The 16257-nt window shown below is 41.6% G+C and overlaps 2 protein-coding genes across 2 annotated transcripts in view; one reads left to right on the forward strand and one right to left on the reverse strand.

Moving 5' to 3' along the window:
- Window positions 1-16257, forward strand: part of pctp (phosphatidylcholine transfer protein) — a 31861-nt gene that overhangs the window by 8209 nt on the left and 7395 nt on the right. The window contains exon 2 of the mRNA XM_004071108.5: window positions 2288-2471. The gene's annotated coding sequence lies outside the window, so the exon portion shown is untranslated. The remainder of the gene's footprint in view (window positions 1-2287; window positions 2472-16257) is intronic.
- On the reverse strand, window positions 12854-15615 carry tmem100a (transmembrane protein 100a). The gene is made up of 2 exons (XM_023957277.2): window positions 15450-15615; window positions 12854-13880 (listed from the first exon to the last, which is right to left on the reverse strand). The coding sequence occupies exon 2, from the start codon at window positions 13814-13816 to the stop codon at window positions 13412-13414; it is 405 nt and encodes a 134-aa protein (XP_023813045.1). The 5' UTR covers window positions 13817-13880; window positions 15450-15615; the 3' UTR covers window positions 12854-13411.

The following is a 16257-nucleotide window of genomic DNA, read 5'->3' on the forward strand; positions in this document are numbered from 1 at the left end:
ATGACTCGTCCTTTATCTTTTGTTTCTGTCTTATTTTTGAAAATAAAGTTTCTGTTTAACTTTTCACAGTAAAACATCCATAAATTGACCTCTATGGAAAATACCTTTTGCAATCAAGTTGCGCCTCAGAGACGCTTGGAAACTTGTTGACTCAGCGATTTAGATGTTCGGATCGTGTCAGCAGACGTGCTGCTGGATTCATGTCCACTCAGGACACACAAACAGTCCAGCAGCTGCTCGTGGCAGCACGCTGGATTCTTCCCTGCAGAACGCAAAGGAACATAAACAAAGACGCACAAAAACCCAGAGCAGCTCTGCTCCGGTTCGGCTGCAGAACTAATTGGGTCAGTCCTGACGCATCCGGCCTCCCAGTGTGAACGCGGAGCTCCGCAGATGTCATCCCGCACATCTGCGGAGCTCTCCATGACCTCACTCTGCAGCTCCTCTATATGTTCAGGAAACTGTTGTCAGGCGCTGAAGGCTTGACCCCAGACCCGCCGGTCCTCCTCTTGGATCCTCCGGCTGCTCAGGATGGGAACTGAGGGATCATCCGTCTGTGAACAACAATGACCCCTGTGCGTCACCGATCCCAAAGCTGGCACCTGGAAAATGTTAAATTGCCCTGAGTTCAGGGTGGAGTGCAGCTGCAGTCATTTCCACACCACAGGATGCTTTCACATGGCTTTAGAGTTCGGAACGCCACTAATCTGAGTAAAAACCACAAATGTTTTCATCCTTAAATTAAATGTTCAACATCTATGGATGCATTAAATAGAGAAAAGCTGGAGAACAATTCCTGCTTCTCCTGTGGTCTTCCAAAGTTCCGGTTATGGATCAGTTTTCATGCATTAAATCCTGGAGAGTAACTTAAGAAAAAAAGAAAAGGAATCTGTAAAAAAGCCAAAGCTTAAACATCTCTACAAATTCTTCAAGTTTCAAGCATCTGCAGTGATTCTCCAAACGGTTCTTTCACAAAGATCAGGAAACGGCAAACACGTTTGAGTTCCGTCACGTCTGCACACTGATGGGAGTTTGACCGCGTGAGCAAACGACAGCGTAGCTGTGATGCGTTCTGACTCAACAGCCTTAAAGAATTTAAACAACAGGATAACGATGAGTTAAAAGTTTTTTAATTGTAGCCTTGAACATTAGCTGGTTTTCTGTAACCTCCTCAGATCTAGAAAATAAAAGTCTTTCCTGTGCCGGTGCCATGGCAACACAATGTGAGCTTGGGTTTTGACACCATCTGAGGAGAATTTTACATTCAAGGAAGTCAAATAAAAGTACCAAACTGTTGCTCCGCCTCCTTTTGATTGAAGGTAGCGCCATTGACGGATTGTGAGAACGGGAGTGAGTGTGTGACGTCATCTAAAAAAAAAAAAGGTTTAATTCCAGCTCCAACCAAATGAAGTCAAATAAGTTGCTATATTTCACCGATTCGGACGCCGCCACAGTGGAGCCAGAGATCGGCTGTTAGTAAGGATTGGTCCGAGTCGGTCTGAGTTTCCATGGCAACCCCTCTGGCCAATCAGAAATTGGGCTACACGCCTACTTTTATTGAGGCATTTGATTGTTCAGATTATAACTTGAACTACAAAACAAATATCATGAAAAAAAAATGAGGATTATCAAAAACATGTTTAAAAAAATTAGTGGCCCCTCCTCCCTGGTTCAAGAGGGAGGGGGCACTTTTGTTTTGGATCCCTCCTTTGATGTAAAAAAATGTAAATGGTTGAAACTTTTGATTCCAAGTTAGACAGATATTCATTCACAATAAGAGTTTGGTTAAAAACAAAAATGTAAGATCAAATTTGCTTCCTAAAGGTTAAAAAACGTTTTAAGCAACATAAAACGAGGTGATATGTGCGTTGCTATGAAATCTGAAAATTTTACTTTTGAACAAAGACATGGGAATTGGCACATGTATTCTTCAACCTGAGATACAGAAAAAAGCCATTGGTTGCTATGGACTTACCGCCTTCATGGAGCCACAAGGCCTGAATCTTTATTCTTCACAACCTTTGTAATGTCTGACTAAAACCAGCTTGATGTCAGCTGCAAAGTAGGAACTTTTTCACATTTGTGTGAATGGAAGTATTTTTAAGGAGAACACAAAGGACCCTTTTTATTTTGTAACACAATTTCAAAACTTCTGGAGACACGAGAAGCAAAGAAAACAGCAGAGAGTCAGAGCAGAGAGACATTTTCGTCCTGGAGATGTTTGGGTTTTGGTCTCAGAGGACATAATATGTCTGTCTGCCTGTCTGTCTGTACATACTTACTACAGGTCTCTTGGGTGGGGTTTCTCCCGTCATTATCTTGGAGCCAGATCTTCTCCAGCGCCGCGGTCTGGTGCCAGGGAGTCCGGCAGACCCTCAGGGACCGGAGACGGACAGACGCACAGACCAGTGCTGCAGCTGTCCGGGGTGTTTGCAGTTTCTTCCTCCAGCGTCTCACATGAGGTCCATCAGGTTTGTGTTTCTCTCAGATTACAGGGGGGTCTGACTGAAGACCCGTTATCCACCAAACAGAGAGGCGGGGGGGGGTCTATTGTTATTTTTTTGAGCACTCTGAAAGAAAAAGCTCCTCTAATTTTCCACAAACGGTTCAACAATTTATCCCAACAGAGTCCAAGGCACTCAATTTTTCAAATGAATTAGGTTGACATTTTTTAAAGTGTGCAGGTAACAGAGAAATGCCGCACATGTTCCTGGTATGAAGTGAAAAAAAGCAAACTAGAGCATGTAAAGTGTGACTTCGCTGTTCTTCCTGGATGATTCGCATGTTTGCTTTTGTCGTTGGGTCATGAAAAGTGGGAATAGTGTGAAAAGTTTTAATCCCTGAGCATTTTCCCCCTTTCCTACTCAAAATGTGGAGTTAGAAACAGGAACTACAGCATCACTGGTTCCATCACCAGAACATCACCGGTGTTTGTTCCATCAGTCATAACGTGGATTCTGAGCTCATCCATGGTATTACTTATGGAACAAATGTAAACAGTGGTTGCTTGGGAAAAATGGAAAACATACTTTTACGTGGCGAATCTAAAATACCGGTCACTTTGGAGCATTTACTGTTTCACGGCCGTGTCACACAGCCACTACGTACACTTTGTGCATATTGAACGGATGAATTATACGTGGAAAAGGGAAAAAAGTTGTGGTCTATATGTCAAATTGTCATAGATGTATCCCGAATGAACTACGTTGAAACCACGGAAGTATGGATAAATCACACAAAAAACACGTAAATCAACGTGAAACATGAACCGTGCGTGATTGTTGAGCTGCGTGTGAGCGCCGTAAACGCGATATAAAAGTTAAACATCGGTGGTTCATGCCTGAAAAGTCTGTTAGACGTATGTGGAGCGGTGGTGGAAAGTCACAAACTTGCGTATGCCTTTTGCAATAATCACGCACAATTGCGTAGGATTTATTTAATACTTGCGTATAAACGAGGTAAAATACCCCTAAACTGGGAAATTTTCAATCGACCAAAAATTTTAAGCAGCTCAAAACTGAATTCACGTAAAGACCAGCCGAAGCCATCAACAGACGTCTGCGAACATTGACTGATGACGAACGCGAGAGGAATTATGTAAATCACACACGGATCACGAAAGACGGGAATTTATTACGTGGAAAATGGGCAAAATGTGACACGACCTTCAGTGTAGAACTGAAGCTTTAAGGAATTTAAGCAGAAATTGTAAGATGCTCTTTTCTGAAGGATCCAAGCTGGGGGGATTTGTAATCACTGCAGACATTCTGATCATACTTTCTTTTAAACTGAAGTGAAGTTCTCTTCTGGGTCGAGGGGGGGGTGGGGGCGTTTCCTTCAGACTGGAGGGGCTTGTAGGGCAGGGGTCAGTGATGAGGGAGGTGAACACGATCTTCCGTCTGCTCTGGATCCTCAGGCAGAGTTACTGCAGAGATGTTCCATGAGGTCAGTGAGGAGATGCTGTTACACAACCGGGAGACAGCTGAGGGGAGCTCCTGCAGCGCCGCAGACCCCCCAGCGCTGTTCACGCCTCATTACCAACCCCTTTGTCACAAGAGCGTCCCAAAACAACAATAAACATTGAGACAAGTACAAGGGTTTTTTAAAAGTAGCTTAAATCTATCGTTTTGGATCAGACACGAGCCAAGCAGATGTTTGTCACAGGGTTTTTTTTTGTTCCGACAATAATATTTAAATTGTTGTTTATAAAAAACTTTAAAACTCAATTTTGAATACCATGTATCATAGAAAATATGTTGCTTTTCTGAAGCAACATTTGGCAAAATACTAGAGGAAAACTAAAGAATCTGCTTATGAAACTATTCTTCAACCCTTGTTCTATCCTAGACACTTTACCATTGGGAGTTGGGTCATCTAGACCCACTAGACAGTGCTGTGAACCTTTTTTCTTCAATGATTTGTGATCTTCACTGGTGTCCATGGATTACATGAAATCTTTCCACCTTTATTCACCTTTGTCATGGTAGGAGAACACGTCAATGGAAGGGTGGGGGGTCATATGATGGCACAAACGTTAAATCTGGACCTAAAGAAAAGCAAAAAAACCTCCAAACAGCTGATGGGAACACTCAGAAGAGGGAAAAACGGTGAACCGCTGGAGCTTTACTAAAACGCTGGGACAGTAAGGATCTGATTGTCTGTGAGAGTCCAGAGAAAACGTGTGACCATAGAGCTGCTGTCAAAGCAGAAGACGCGGGGAGGGCGGGGCCTCCCCGACAGACGCTACGAGGATCCTGCAGATCTGACAAAAACCCAAAGAGAGCCCTTTCCTTCCTGAGCCGAGGACTGTTTGTGTTAGAGTGATGTGCGCCTCTTCTTCTGGGTGTGGGAACCTGCTGGTTTCCTCTGACGGCCGCCGTCAAACCGCAGAGGCTCTGCTCGGGTCAGGGTTTCAGTTTGTGAGAGTTCTGAAACGGCAAAACCAAAATATATAAAAGAGACATTTTTAGAGTCCAATCAGTATCAGTTCGGACCTAATTATTGTAATAAGTTTGAGAAAAACCAACATGTTGAGTGATTCTGCCTACCGAACCAGGTGGCGGTGGAGGGTATTGGGTTCTCACTGGAAGAAACTTCCAACAAACGCAGACCTCATGACAGAGTCGATCCTTCAGAACCAAAGAGTCCAAGAAAACGAGAGAAAAAAAGAAAAAAAGATGGCGGTCGCCATACGCTTCACCTTTCTCCTATCTGTCTCGTGTTCTGGTCCTTTCATATTTCCCTGTTGTGTTTTTCTATTGGTCCACCCAAGAACAGTTGTCTTCTGAGTTTTAGAGTTAATTTGACTTGTTTTATTTCATTTTGGGGAACAGCAAATTAACAAAACATTAAAAAAAAGAAAACAGCGGCCCATTTTAACGGTTAAACCCCGTCCTGATGCTTCATGGTGCCCGGGTTCCATCTAGAGGCAGAATGTGATGCTTTAGTAACATCGCAGGTGGTGGTTTGGTTCTAGGTAAAGACTTTCTGCATTGTTCTGGTCCGTGAAAGGTCATGGAGACTCACAGTAAAGAGCTGGTGTCATGCAAAATCAACTTCTGAAAACGTTTAAGTGTTTATTCGTCATGAAAAACAACCTTAAAGCCATAGTTTGTATCCAGTCACACATCCCTTCCAATCCATGAAAACGAGCAGGTTCTCACATTATGACATCATAAAGTGAGGAATCGCCCCTTCCAGGAAGAGTCTGCTGCCAGCTCCGCCCCCAGGCTGACAGACACACCCACTTTCTCAGTGGCTAGCGGTGCTCAGCTAAATGTTTTCCTGTTAAATGAATAAAATCCACATACATCTTTGCAAAAGTTCCGAAGTTTTGTGGGCAAGACGTAGATACGCTGCCGAGGCCGACTCTAGGGTGACCTCATGATATGGGCGGCACCCACAAGGAGCAGAAGGCGGAGCTTCAGAGATCAAATTGTCTTACTTCCTGGTTGAAAAAGAACTTGTGAAAATAACGAATAATTTTAAAAAAAATCATTCTTTAGTGTGCCAATTGTAATAATATCATCACATATATGGAGATTGCTTAAAATAAGAGGCTTAAGAATAGTATTGTATAGGCTACTTAATAGTTGGCGCGGGTGCAGGTTTGACCCTTTGTCCCCCCGCAGACGCCCCGTGTCCACCCGTGAGGACAGTTCGGACTAAGGCTGAAGTGGAAGCAGCAGGCCGGAGCTTTAGGGTGTCGCGGTACGTGCAAGCAACCCTGGAAAAGATTTATATCTGGGTTTGAGGTGAAGTCAGTATTGGGAAATCAAAGCTGTTCAGAGCTCAGCAGTAGAAGTTAGAACGGGGGGGGGCAGGCACAGATCCCTGTGGTGAAGCATGACTGACTCTGGTGTGTGAAGAAGATTAAAGAGTTATTTAAACGATCGTCAGTTTCACCCACATGACATCCTGGAGATTACGGCTGTCATCTCCCTCCACACTGAAAGATTAACAGCCGGAGAAAAATGGGAACTTAAGCAGCCGTTTGAATCAAGCGGGCCTCTTTTCTGCAGAGCTCGGGTGTTGTCCTGTCCTACTGTAAATTAAAGAGACGTATATCTCACAGCTTCATGTCTGGACTCTCCCAGTCTTGGAGCCCACAGCTCTCCGCCCTTTTGGAATCAGCGAGGAGCCATAAAAGCGACTCCTCCTTGACGTCATGGGAAGCTCCTTCCCCGGGCGATTCGAGAAGATAGCAGATGGAAACCAAAGAGACAGAACGGGGCTCTCCTGCTGGGGTGTTTACGCTCTCAGTGGTGGGGGTGGTCCCACTTTAAAAGGCAGAAAACCCCTTTTTATCTGTCAATATTCTATAAATTAAAGCTTTATGTGACTCCATAGTTGTTTTTCAGAGGGATTGTTGTGGCATGACTCCCATTTTTAATGATGCTTTCATGGTTTCTGGACTCACTTTGATGTGGGAGTAGTGATCTGCAGCTGAAGGGACTTTCTTTGTGTTAGTCGTCATTTTAACAAAAGACAGGCTTTGGTCACGTCTGCCTCAAAAGCAGAACTCGCCGCTCCTGCGCTGCAGTCGGCACGTGAGCGGCTTCAACCCGCCGTGGTTTCATGTTAATCGGGGAAAGTATGTGCGAGGAAGAAAAACAGGTTCAAGTCATGTGACGGATCATTTTTTTGATTAGGAAGCCGGAAACACGAGTTTAGGTCTTTTTCCAAACAAAACCAAGACCTGAGAGCCACAGAGAGCATAGTTGTTTAAGAAAAGGCTCAAGACGCATCTTTTTAACCTGGCTTTTAGCTAATTTTTACTACTCTTATTATTTTTTTTTATTTCGTATTTATGTATCCATTTAATCTTGTTTTATTAATTTGCACTAGATTTTTAATGATTACTTTTAATAGTCCTAATTTCAATGTTTTTCAGCGCAAAGCATTTTCTGCGTCAGAATCCGTTAGAATTACGTTAATTCTCCTCAATTTTAAATCTGTGCAGTTGCCATGACAACATAATTAAGTCGTACATGGTGAGACAGAGATGTTTACGGTCTTTGGTGAGTTTATGGTTGTGTTTTGTTGAATGTAGTCCAATAGTCAATCGTAAGTTTGGGTTTTTGTTCTTCCTCTTCTGGTTTTAAGTCTTAGTTGTGGTCCATGGTCCTTCTTGATCAGACCTGTACCGCTGTACTTGATAGTTCTCCATCATTCAAACAAAACTAAAATGATATTCTGATGTTTGATTTGATGGTTCTTTGATTAGTGATAAGGCACTGAGGTGAGAATGTGTAAGGTTTTTACTTCTTCTCCCTCTCTTTTGGATGTTTGTTGTTATTTTCTGTTTCGTCATCATCATTTATCCTCCTATGATCCTCCCATTATTTGGCAGCACAGCACAATTGTTTACTAATATATTGACGACACTCTGTTATACTTATTTAAACCGCTTCTCAGCTAATTAAACAGGGAAACTGGTGTCTTCGGCTTCTGCAGTCCATTCACACAGGTTCATGTGAGGCAGTTGTTTCTTTCGCCCTTCACTCCCAGTGTCTTCTTAACTAAACACTGGTAGTCTGTGTTGGTCTCTGAACCCCCTTTACATCACGAAAATCCCCCCCGTTTCCTAAACCAGAATTTTGTTTGGCTGAAAAAAGCCGTGAGTCCCATTTGTCATGTAGCAAACTCAAAAAACCTCAAACATTTTCAAGTTAAGAAAAGGTGAACAGATGTGGAGGACAAAAAAACATCTGGACAGTAGAAGGCTTGCAGAGTGAAGGACGTCCTTGGGAAAGGAAACCCGGAGGCACAAATTCAACATGGTTTTTCAGTCCCGCTTTATTTCCCTCAAACATATGGATGTGATGATGCTGATGCACAGAGGGACCAAAAGCAGAGGAGACAGCTTTCCTTTTGGTTCATCTGATTCCGCTCTCCTGCCGTTGACCACATCAAACTCCGGGCGACAGACGTGACTCTGAATTTAACGTGAAGGAAAACGGCGTACGCTTAAACTGTTGGGACCCGGTCCACGCATCCAAATTCCCTCCAGAATCGGGAATCACAAAAAATATTGGAGGAAACAGCCAGGAAGAGCTTTGACTTTATGGTGTGGTGAAATGAGGACGAAGCAGCTGGCGAGAGCTTTGGGGCTGAGAGCAGCCAATCTCTCCCAGAAGTCCTGGCAGCACATGAAAGGACGGCGGACACGAGTCGTCCTGCAGAGTCTGACTGAACTGTCACATCAGACATGGCTGCTTCTCATTTACATGCTGAGCTTTCAAGTTAAGTGGATGTGGGAGAGGTTTTTATGGAAAACATGAAAGAACAAACATCCATATGTGCACTGTCTGCATGAATACATTTCAGCTCTTTACTTGAATCCTGACTTTAGTCCAAACAAACAGGAGGATCATGGAGCAGATGAACCTCTCAGGGCAGGAAGGATCTAAGCTGAGAAGAGAATCAAAGACGTGGTTTGGCTTACCTTTTCCCCCAGCTTTGATTCTGGACTTCCTTAAACGGGTGGGGCCGCGTCCTATGACGGTTTAGCCAAAAGAAATGCAGCGAAAGGTTTCATAAATATATATATATATATATATATATATATATATATATATATATATATATATATATATATATATATATATATATATATATATATATATATATATATATATATATATGAAACAATGGAAACAAAACAATGAAACAAAGGAAACCCAACTGTCTGTCAGTTCTCATACTTTTAATTCCCAGACAATGATTTTGATACAAAATTAAGTTTTCTATCAGTAATATTAACATTAGGTCCATAGCAACAATTGAAATGTTGGCATTTCTTGGGCTAAAGAAAATGAGTATTAATTTAAATGTTTCTACATCAAAGTAAATTTAGCAATTCTCCTTAGCAACCGATGTTTGACCCTCTGTTCCTGATGTAGTCTCATTGACTTGGTCTCTTTTAGATTCAAGTCTGGACAGTTTTACAAGATCTTCACTACAAGAACCAGAGGTTATCAGTCAGATAAGGTGTGCCCATTGATTGGATATACGAGAACTGGACTGGGTGACTCCTCCCCCCTGGCGTTCCAAACAGGAAGTGGCTCCAAGAAGCCAAAGTTCCATAGACTTCTATAGGGAAATAAACAGCTGTCATTCTATTGGTCAGAAGAATCATTCCTGATCTGATACCTTTTTTTTAACATGTTCTTGGTAATTATCTTTTTTTCGTGGTATTTATAGTTATAGTTCTAAATTGACCAATCAGATGCCTCAAAGAAATTAGATGGAGTCTGATGGGCCCCATGACCAGCGTTCAAAACGTTTGACAGATTTGGTGTAGTCTCTTTTCAAGTGGTATTGGAGTGGCCTTCCAACAAGCTCGCTCCTGATTGGTGAGAGTGGTTGCCATAGAAACTTGACCAATTCAGCATGGCGGGACCTTTGACTGACTTCATTTGGTAAATTTTCCATTTTCTTTGGACGTCGTCACACTTGCTGACTCCAGTTCTAAGATACAGTCATTCATACCAACTTTTAGAGCTATAAAAATTTTGTGGTGTTGCCATAGTAACATAATGTTAATTAGGGGAAGTGAAGCCGTCTACTTATTTTGGTATTTAAACTTTGCCTAGGTGGGTAAAGCCTTCCGAAACGTTTGTGCTTCTCCAATATGTTCTTGTTTAATGTTCATGTCATATTTAAATAATTATAATACATTTTCACCTTCACAGAGAAAAATAAAACTGCACAATATGGATGACAGGAAGATAGACGTCGTATTTTTGAGAAGAAAACAATGAGCTGAGCACATCTGTTTTATTTAAAGGAAGTGGAGCTCGTTATGTTTAATTAATGTTTAATGTTCACTCAGCCATGTTGACGCTTGGAATTTCAATTCTTTATTCCTCGAGGAGACAAGAACATATTTATTTGATGTAACTGAATATTTATTATTATTTTTTTCATAAAGTGAAATATTAAGTTCAGTATAAAAATAACACAAATTTTCAGATGTAAGTAGTTTATAAGCTGATAATGTCATTTGTGAATAAAGAACGGCTGCAGACAATCTAGAGGCAAATGTTTATAAAATAACTGATTCAACCTGAAGTTTTTATACAGCTTTTTTTTTTTTTTTTTACCTTTTTAGGTAATGTAGCGTCAGGCATCCTTTTATTTAAAAAAAAAATGTTTGGTTATTTTTTACCCCTTTTTTTCCCAACAGTTTTTTAAAGTGAATGAAAAACCTATATGTACGTAAATGTAATAAGAGAATACTTTTAAACCCAAAGGTAAACATCTCCAGATAATAACCTAATAAGCCGTTATTGGAGATTTAATTGAATGTTACCTGAAGACGTGGAAAGGATTGGCTCCTGCATTCGTACCTGGCCTGACCTTTCTCAAAAAATAAATAACAATGGATGACCTGACAGGTGTGTCGGACCAACAGAACTGCTGAATTAGACCAAAGTCATCGATAAGTCGATCAATTATTGATGGTCTTGTGTTGCCATTTTGGCTCACATCTCTGCAAAACTGTTGTTTTTCTACTTATCTCCATTCAAGGACAAATACTTTTTTTAAAAACAGCCTAATCACTGTCTTGAGAAAACGAGCTGGCAGTTCTGGTTCTGGGCCCTTCTCTGTTTTGGTTACTTAATCCCTCTCGGGCCCCTCCTGTTTATTGATACCCCCCCACACCTCACGGCCCTGGCTGCTATGAAGACCATGTGAGGCTCATCAAGTGACGCACAAAGGCTCGCCGCAGTTGCCAGCAATAGGGAAGGGAGGCGAAAGACGCTGACGGAGAGCAGCTGTCAAACTTCATATCAAGTTTTTCCAGCGAGGCGTCCTCCCACCTGATGGGGGGGGGGGGCTCTGACCGCCTTTACGGAGGTGATCTCCCAAAAGTGACAAAGTGTGTTGTAGGTTCTCCTGTGACGCAAGGAAACTGTGTAGTTGTGGTATCTGGTGTCGCGCATAGACGCATAGCAACGCAAATGCTGCCTATAAATACACTTCCATGTCCAGGCTATTTTAAAAGCAAAAGAGTCAATAGGAGACTTTAACTTCCTTTAAGTCCTTTACATTCTAACATATGGAATTAGGAATATAACATCAAGGAAAGCAGAAAACTGCTGAGTCAACTTCAGCAGCAGAAGGAAAACACTCAGAGAAGAAGCTCCAAAGTTTGAGTCTTTGAAACGGGTCGCGTTTGGCGTGATGGAGAGATTCATTCATCTACACAGGAATGTGACTCATCAGCGCGCTTCACCACTAACCTTCTCCTGTGAGCAAAAACGCTTCAAAAACGCTGATTAAGGACCTCCAAAGTAAACTTACAACTAGAAATACAGACATTGATGCCAAACTGACTGTGATGTTCTGATGAAGACGCTGCACCAGTGATCCATAGTCAGTCAGATTTAGTAGATTGAATTTCAGCTTTGTCACTTTTTTACAACGGCTGTTTTTAGTCAAACATGAAGCTCTTTTTCCATTAAGATAATAACTTTGCTTTTTAATTAACATGTTTTCTGTAGTCTTTCTAATATTTAGTTCATATTTAAGGACTTTCGTTAGCGTTTCAGTTTACGCTGGTTGCTAGCAGGAGTTAATTTAGCAACTTTAGCAAAGAAAAAAAAAGGAAATTGATTACTTTGCAGAGTTTTGGCCGGGGATAGGACCTATACTCAGGTGCAACTTATGTGATTTTTAAAAATAAATTAATAGCAACAACCACTAGAGGGCACTGTAGGTGTATCAGTATTTGCTACCGACAGCAATTCAGAAGAAGTGGCGCTCAGTTTGACGTCTGGCTTGGTAGCGTCTGTGTTGCTTCAAAGCGACACAGAAGGATGAAGAATAAATGCATTAAGTGATTGTTAGTGATTTAAAGACTTTGGTTGACTTGTTAGCGTGTTATTTATGCTATGCTTGTTCTTGTATTTCGTTAAATACATTTCTCCCAAAAGTGGGACTCATTCCGGAGCGACTAATACTCCAGAGCGATTTATACTCCAGAGCGATTTATACTTCCCAGAACTTTGTTCAGCAACTAGAGCATTAAGAACAAGAATTTGAATTGTTTTTGCTTTTTATTGTTTGTTTGTTTTTTGGACTTCCTTTAGCTGATTTTACAATTTGTAGATTATGTTTTTCCCTTAATGTTTTCTAAAATTTTTAGTAATATTTAAAACCATGTTACAGATTTTCAGTTTACACAAGTCAGTGTAATTTTTGTTCATTAAAAAAAAAGTTTTTTTTTTTAATTATCTTTTTTTTTCAGAGTTCAGTTGTTTTATTTAATTTTTTTTCTCCTTTTCAGATTATTACATATTTTTCAGCTGGTTATATATTGAATGAGTATTTATTGTCCATCATCCTCAGTTATATATATTTTTTATTCAACTTCTTATTATTCTTAGCAGTTAGTACAAGTGTCTGTTAAAGAAGATAAATATTAAATTTTACATGTTTATGAAATTTCACATTTTTCATAAAAATTGATAATAAACTCAGAGTCAGATGTTATTAATAGCAAATATAAGAAAGGTTTTTGGGGGTAAAGTCCCCTTGCGTCCCGTACCATTCCTCCACAAAATCCTACTTTCTGAAAAAGTTCGTACATGTTTGCGTTGAGGTGAAAGCTGGGAATCCTCCGCTGCGTCTCCAGGTCCCGACCCCCTCCTGAGCTTTTCTTTTCACGGTTGTCCTCCTCCACTCCAATCAAAGCAGATTAATGAGAGACTTCCTGTGTGCTGAAGCGGTCATTCGTCTTAATTGGGAAACATTCCTCCTGGCTGCGTTCCCAGCTCGCCAGATGCTCAACATCTGAAAAACAAGTCCTCAACAAAGTCTTCAAAGCTTTGTGTTCTGCGGTCAGAAACACGTGCCGGACGGCTGCAGCTGCTGAAACTCAAACCCGCCTGGAGCAGAAAGTTCAGGTGAAAATGCTCCTCTGGTTGGTGACCAGGACGGTTTGACTTTCCCGCCGCCGCTCCTTCTTCCTCTCCAGCTTCACCTTCCAGCAGATGGCGCTGGACGCCAAAAGCAAGAGCCCGGCTGAGAGAAGCACCAAGCCGAAGTAGGAGATGGTCGATCCGTGCGAGTTGAAGCTGTAAGCCACCACCGTGACCACGATGCCGGCGATGAGCACCACCACGCCAAACGGGATGGTGCAGCGATAGCAGGAGAGCTCCGCGCCGCCGGTGGCCGCCGTCAGCTGGACTTCATTAACCAGCGGGATGTTTACAGCCGTCGCCGTGGCTGCAGGGCGCTCGCTGTTGGTGGCTTTATCTGAAGTGGATGGTGTTCTCATGGCGTCTTTATTGACTTCTTCTGGCATCTCAGGATCCAGCAGCTTCCCACGGATGGTCCCTCAACGTTGTCCTGCCGTCTTCAGGCCGAGTCTGTGGAGAAACACACCTTCACCACCGAGAAACCAGTGGAAGAGCAACCGCTCAGCTTTCTTGCTTAACCCAGAAAGGGAGCACATGCTTTTCATTAGAATTCAACACCGGGTTTCACAATCCAGCGCCGCTGCTTCAGCGGGACCCCTGCAACCTCTTTGCTCAATCCGGGCCGCCTCCTGACCCAGTCAGAGCTGAATGACGCAGGTCCACCCAGCCCAGCACGAGCTGAGACATTCCCCAGAGAGCCCAGGATACGACGTTACAAACCGCTCCATGAAACGCAAGACGCTTTCAAATCAACAGCTGTTATTTCACAACCGCCCATTCTTCAGCCGTCACCTCAGCTCAGGGGAAAGATGGGGTTCAGCAGGAAGCACACTGACCTTTCGCCACCGCCAGATGTTGCAGATTCGCGTTTCTTTTACACAACACAAAAGATCTGGTCCAGTTTGTGGTGATGTTTAGAAAAATAGAATCTATGGTTAACTTTTGCCAAAACCACATTTGAAATGTTCATCAGAACATTAGATTAAAGAGTTATACTAATATTTTAGGTGAACCAGCTATAAAAAAGCAGTTTAGTAAAAAAATTATTTTTAATGTTTTCCTGTTTATTTGATTGCAATCTGTCATTTTGCCACTAGATGTCACTAAAGCCCACATAAAAAAGAAATCTTTTCCTTTCTTTCTCAAGAAAATCATGACCGGATTTCTATAATAACAGGGACTTTTTTCTGATCGTGATTAGAAAAGTTTTATTTGCAAACATCCCATCCGTGTTCCTAGCCTGATGCCGTTTTTCAAGCCTTAAAAGGAAATTTGGAAAGGTCTTTCCTCTCACATACTATATCATTTTTTTATTTTAAAACTGTCAGAATGACAAAGATTTACTTTGTGTCTCCTCTAAAACTGTCTCTTTATCATTATTTCACAATTTATTGTGTGCTTAATGATTACTGCAATGAGCTGATAAGCCTATTGGATAGTTTTCTTAAAAAAACTTTATTTTTCTCACAAAAATGTCTCTTGGAGCATCAGACAGATTGTGCGGTTTGGATTTTAAGCAAAAACTGATGACTTGGTGATTAATAAAGACGTCATAGTAAATCCATCAGTTTGTTCATTAAATGCGTTTTAGCCAACGTCTACGACAGACTAAAAAAACAATAAAGAATTCCTTTAGAACATAAAATAATACAAGTTGAAAAAGATTAAATAGACTAAAATCTGACAATTGAAGACGATGAGAAAAGAAACTTAGTTTAGTCATAAAAACCAATAAAAGAAAAAATCCTCCCCATGTTTAGGCAAATTATGTCACAGTTTGGTGCCACAATAATGGACAAAGTTCTGTGGTTTTCATGGAAAGTTCTTTGTGATCCTGACAGATCGTAGTCGTGTGTAAAATTTAAATTTGTTGGTTAAGAAAATGAAGATTTCAGCTTTTTTCCCCCTGAAAAGTCCCAGCTCTGTCTTCACAGGGAAGACGCCTGTAAAGGCTGATTCAGACACAGAGGAGTTTGCTCTGTTTCCACAAAAGCTTTCATCAGAAAGGAGTCTGCTTACCTCAAATGTGCCCCCCCACCACAAAGCTGTGGAGAAACTCCCGTCCGTCCGTGAAGAACTGCTGGACGTCCTGTAACCCGGGGGGAAGAGCTGTGGCCCATTCATGAGAGACCGAGCCGTGAACCTGACTGCAGGCAGGACGGTTGAGGAGGAGGTTTCAGTGAGGATGGCTGAGTGAAGCTGAAGCTGCTCAGGCATCTGAGCTGCTGCCTTTCAAAATAAAACCCCTGCATTCCAGGAGACAATTCCACCGAGGCAATGCCTTTATTTTGAAGAAGGACACAAACGGGCCAAGAGCACGTTTGAACTTTTTATGCTGTGCAGTTTTGTGTTAAAAAAACACAAAGGACCCACTCCAATGAAAATGGAGCAATGATGAAAACTCAGTGGGGGAATTTTTAAGGAACTCCTGCTGCTCTGCAGAAACTAGGTTAAAAAAAAAAGACACATGTTTTTGGATTTTGGCTAAATAATCATCATCTAAAGACCACTGGGAAAGATTTGAAAATCCATCAATAGATATATATATATATATGTACTTGTATCTAGAGATACATGTACACACATTCACGCTCTGACGGCCGCTCCGCGGACTTACACTCAGATTTTCAGGTCATTCTCCTTTTTCTTTGGTTTACTGGAAAACAACATCCTTTCAAAGAATGTCACCTTTGTACATGTTTAAAAAGTTCACAAAGGTTGTTGTTCCTAAAAAAAGGAAAAAAAAGAGAAATGGATTTATTTTGTGTTGTTATTCTGAGGAGACATATTCAACAACTCTGCTTGCAGTAAGTCGAATTATTTTTGC

This window comes from Oryzias latipes, chromosome 8 (assembly GCF_053564925.1).
Source record: "Oryzias latipes strain Hd-rR chromosome 8, Olatipes_Hd-rR_3.1".
Classification (NCBI taxonomy): domain Eukaryota; kingdom Metazoa; phylum Chordata; class Actinopteri; order Beloniformes; family Adrianichthyidae; genus Oryzias; species Oryzias latipes.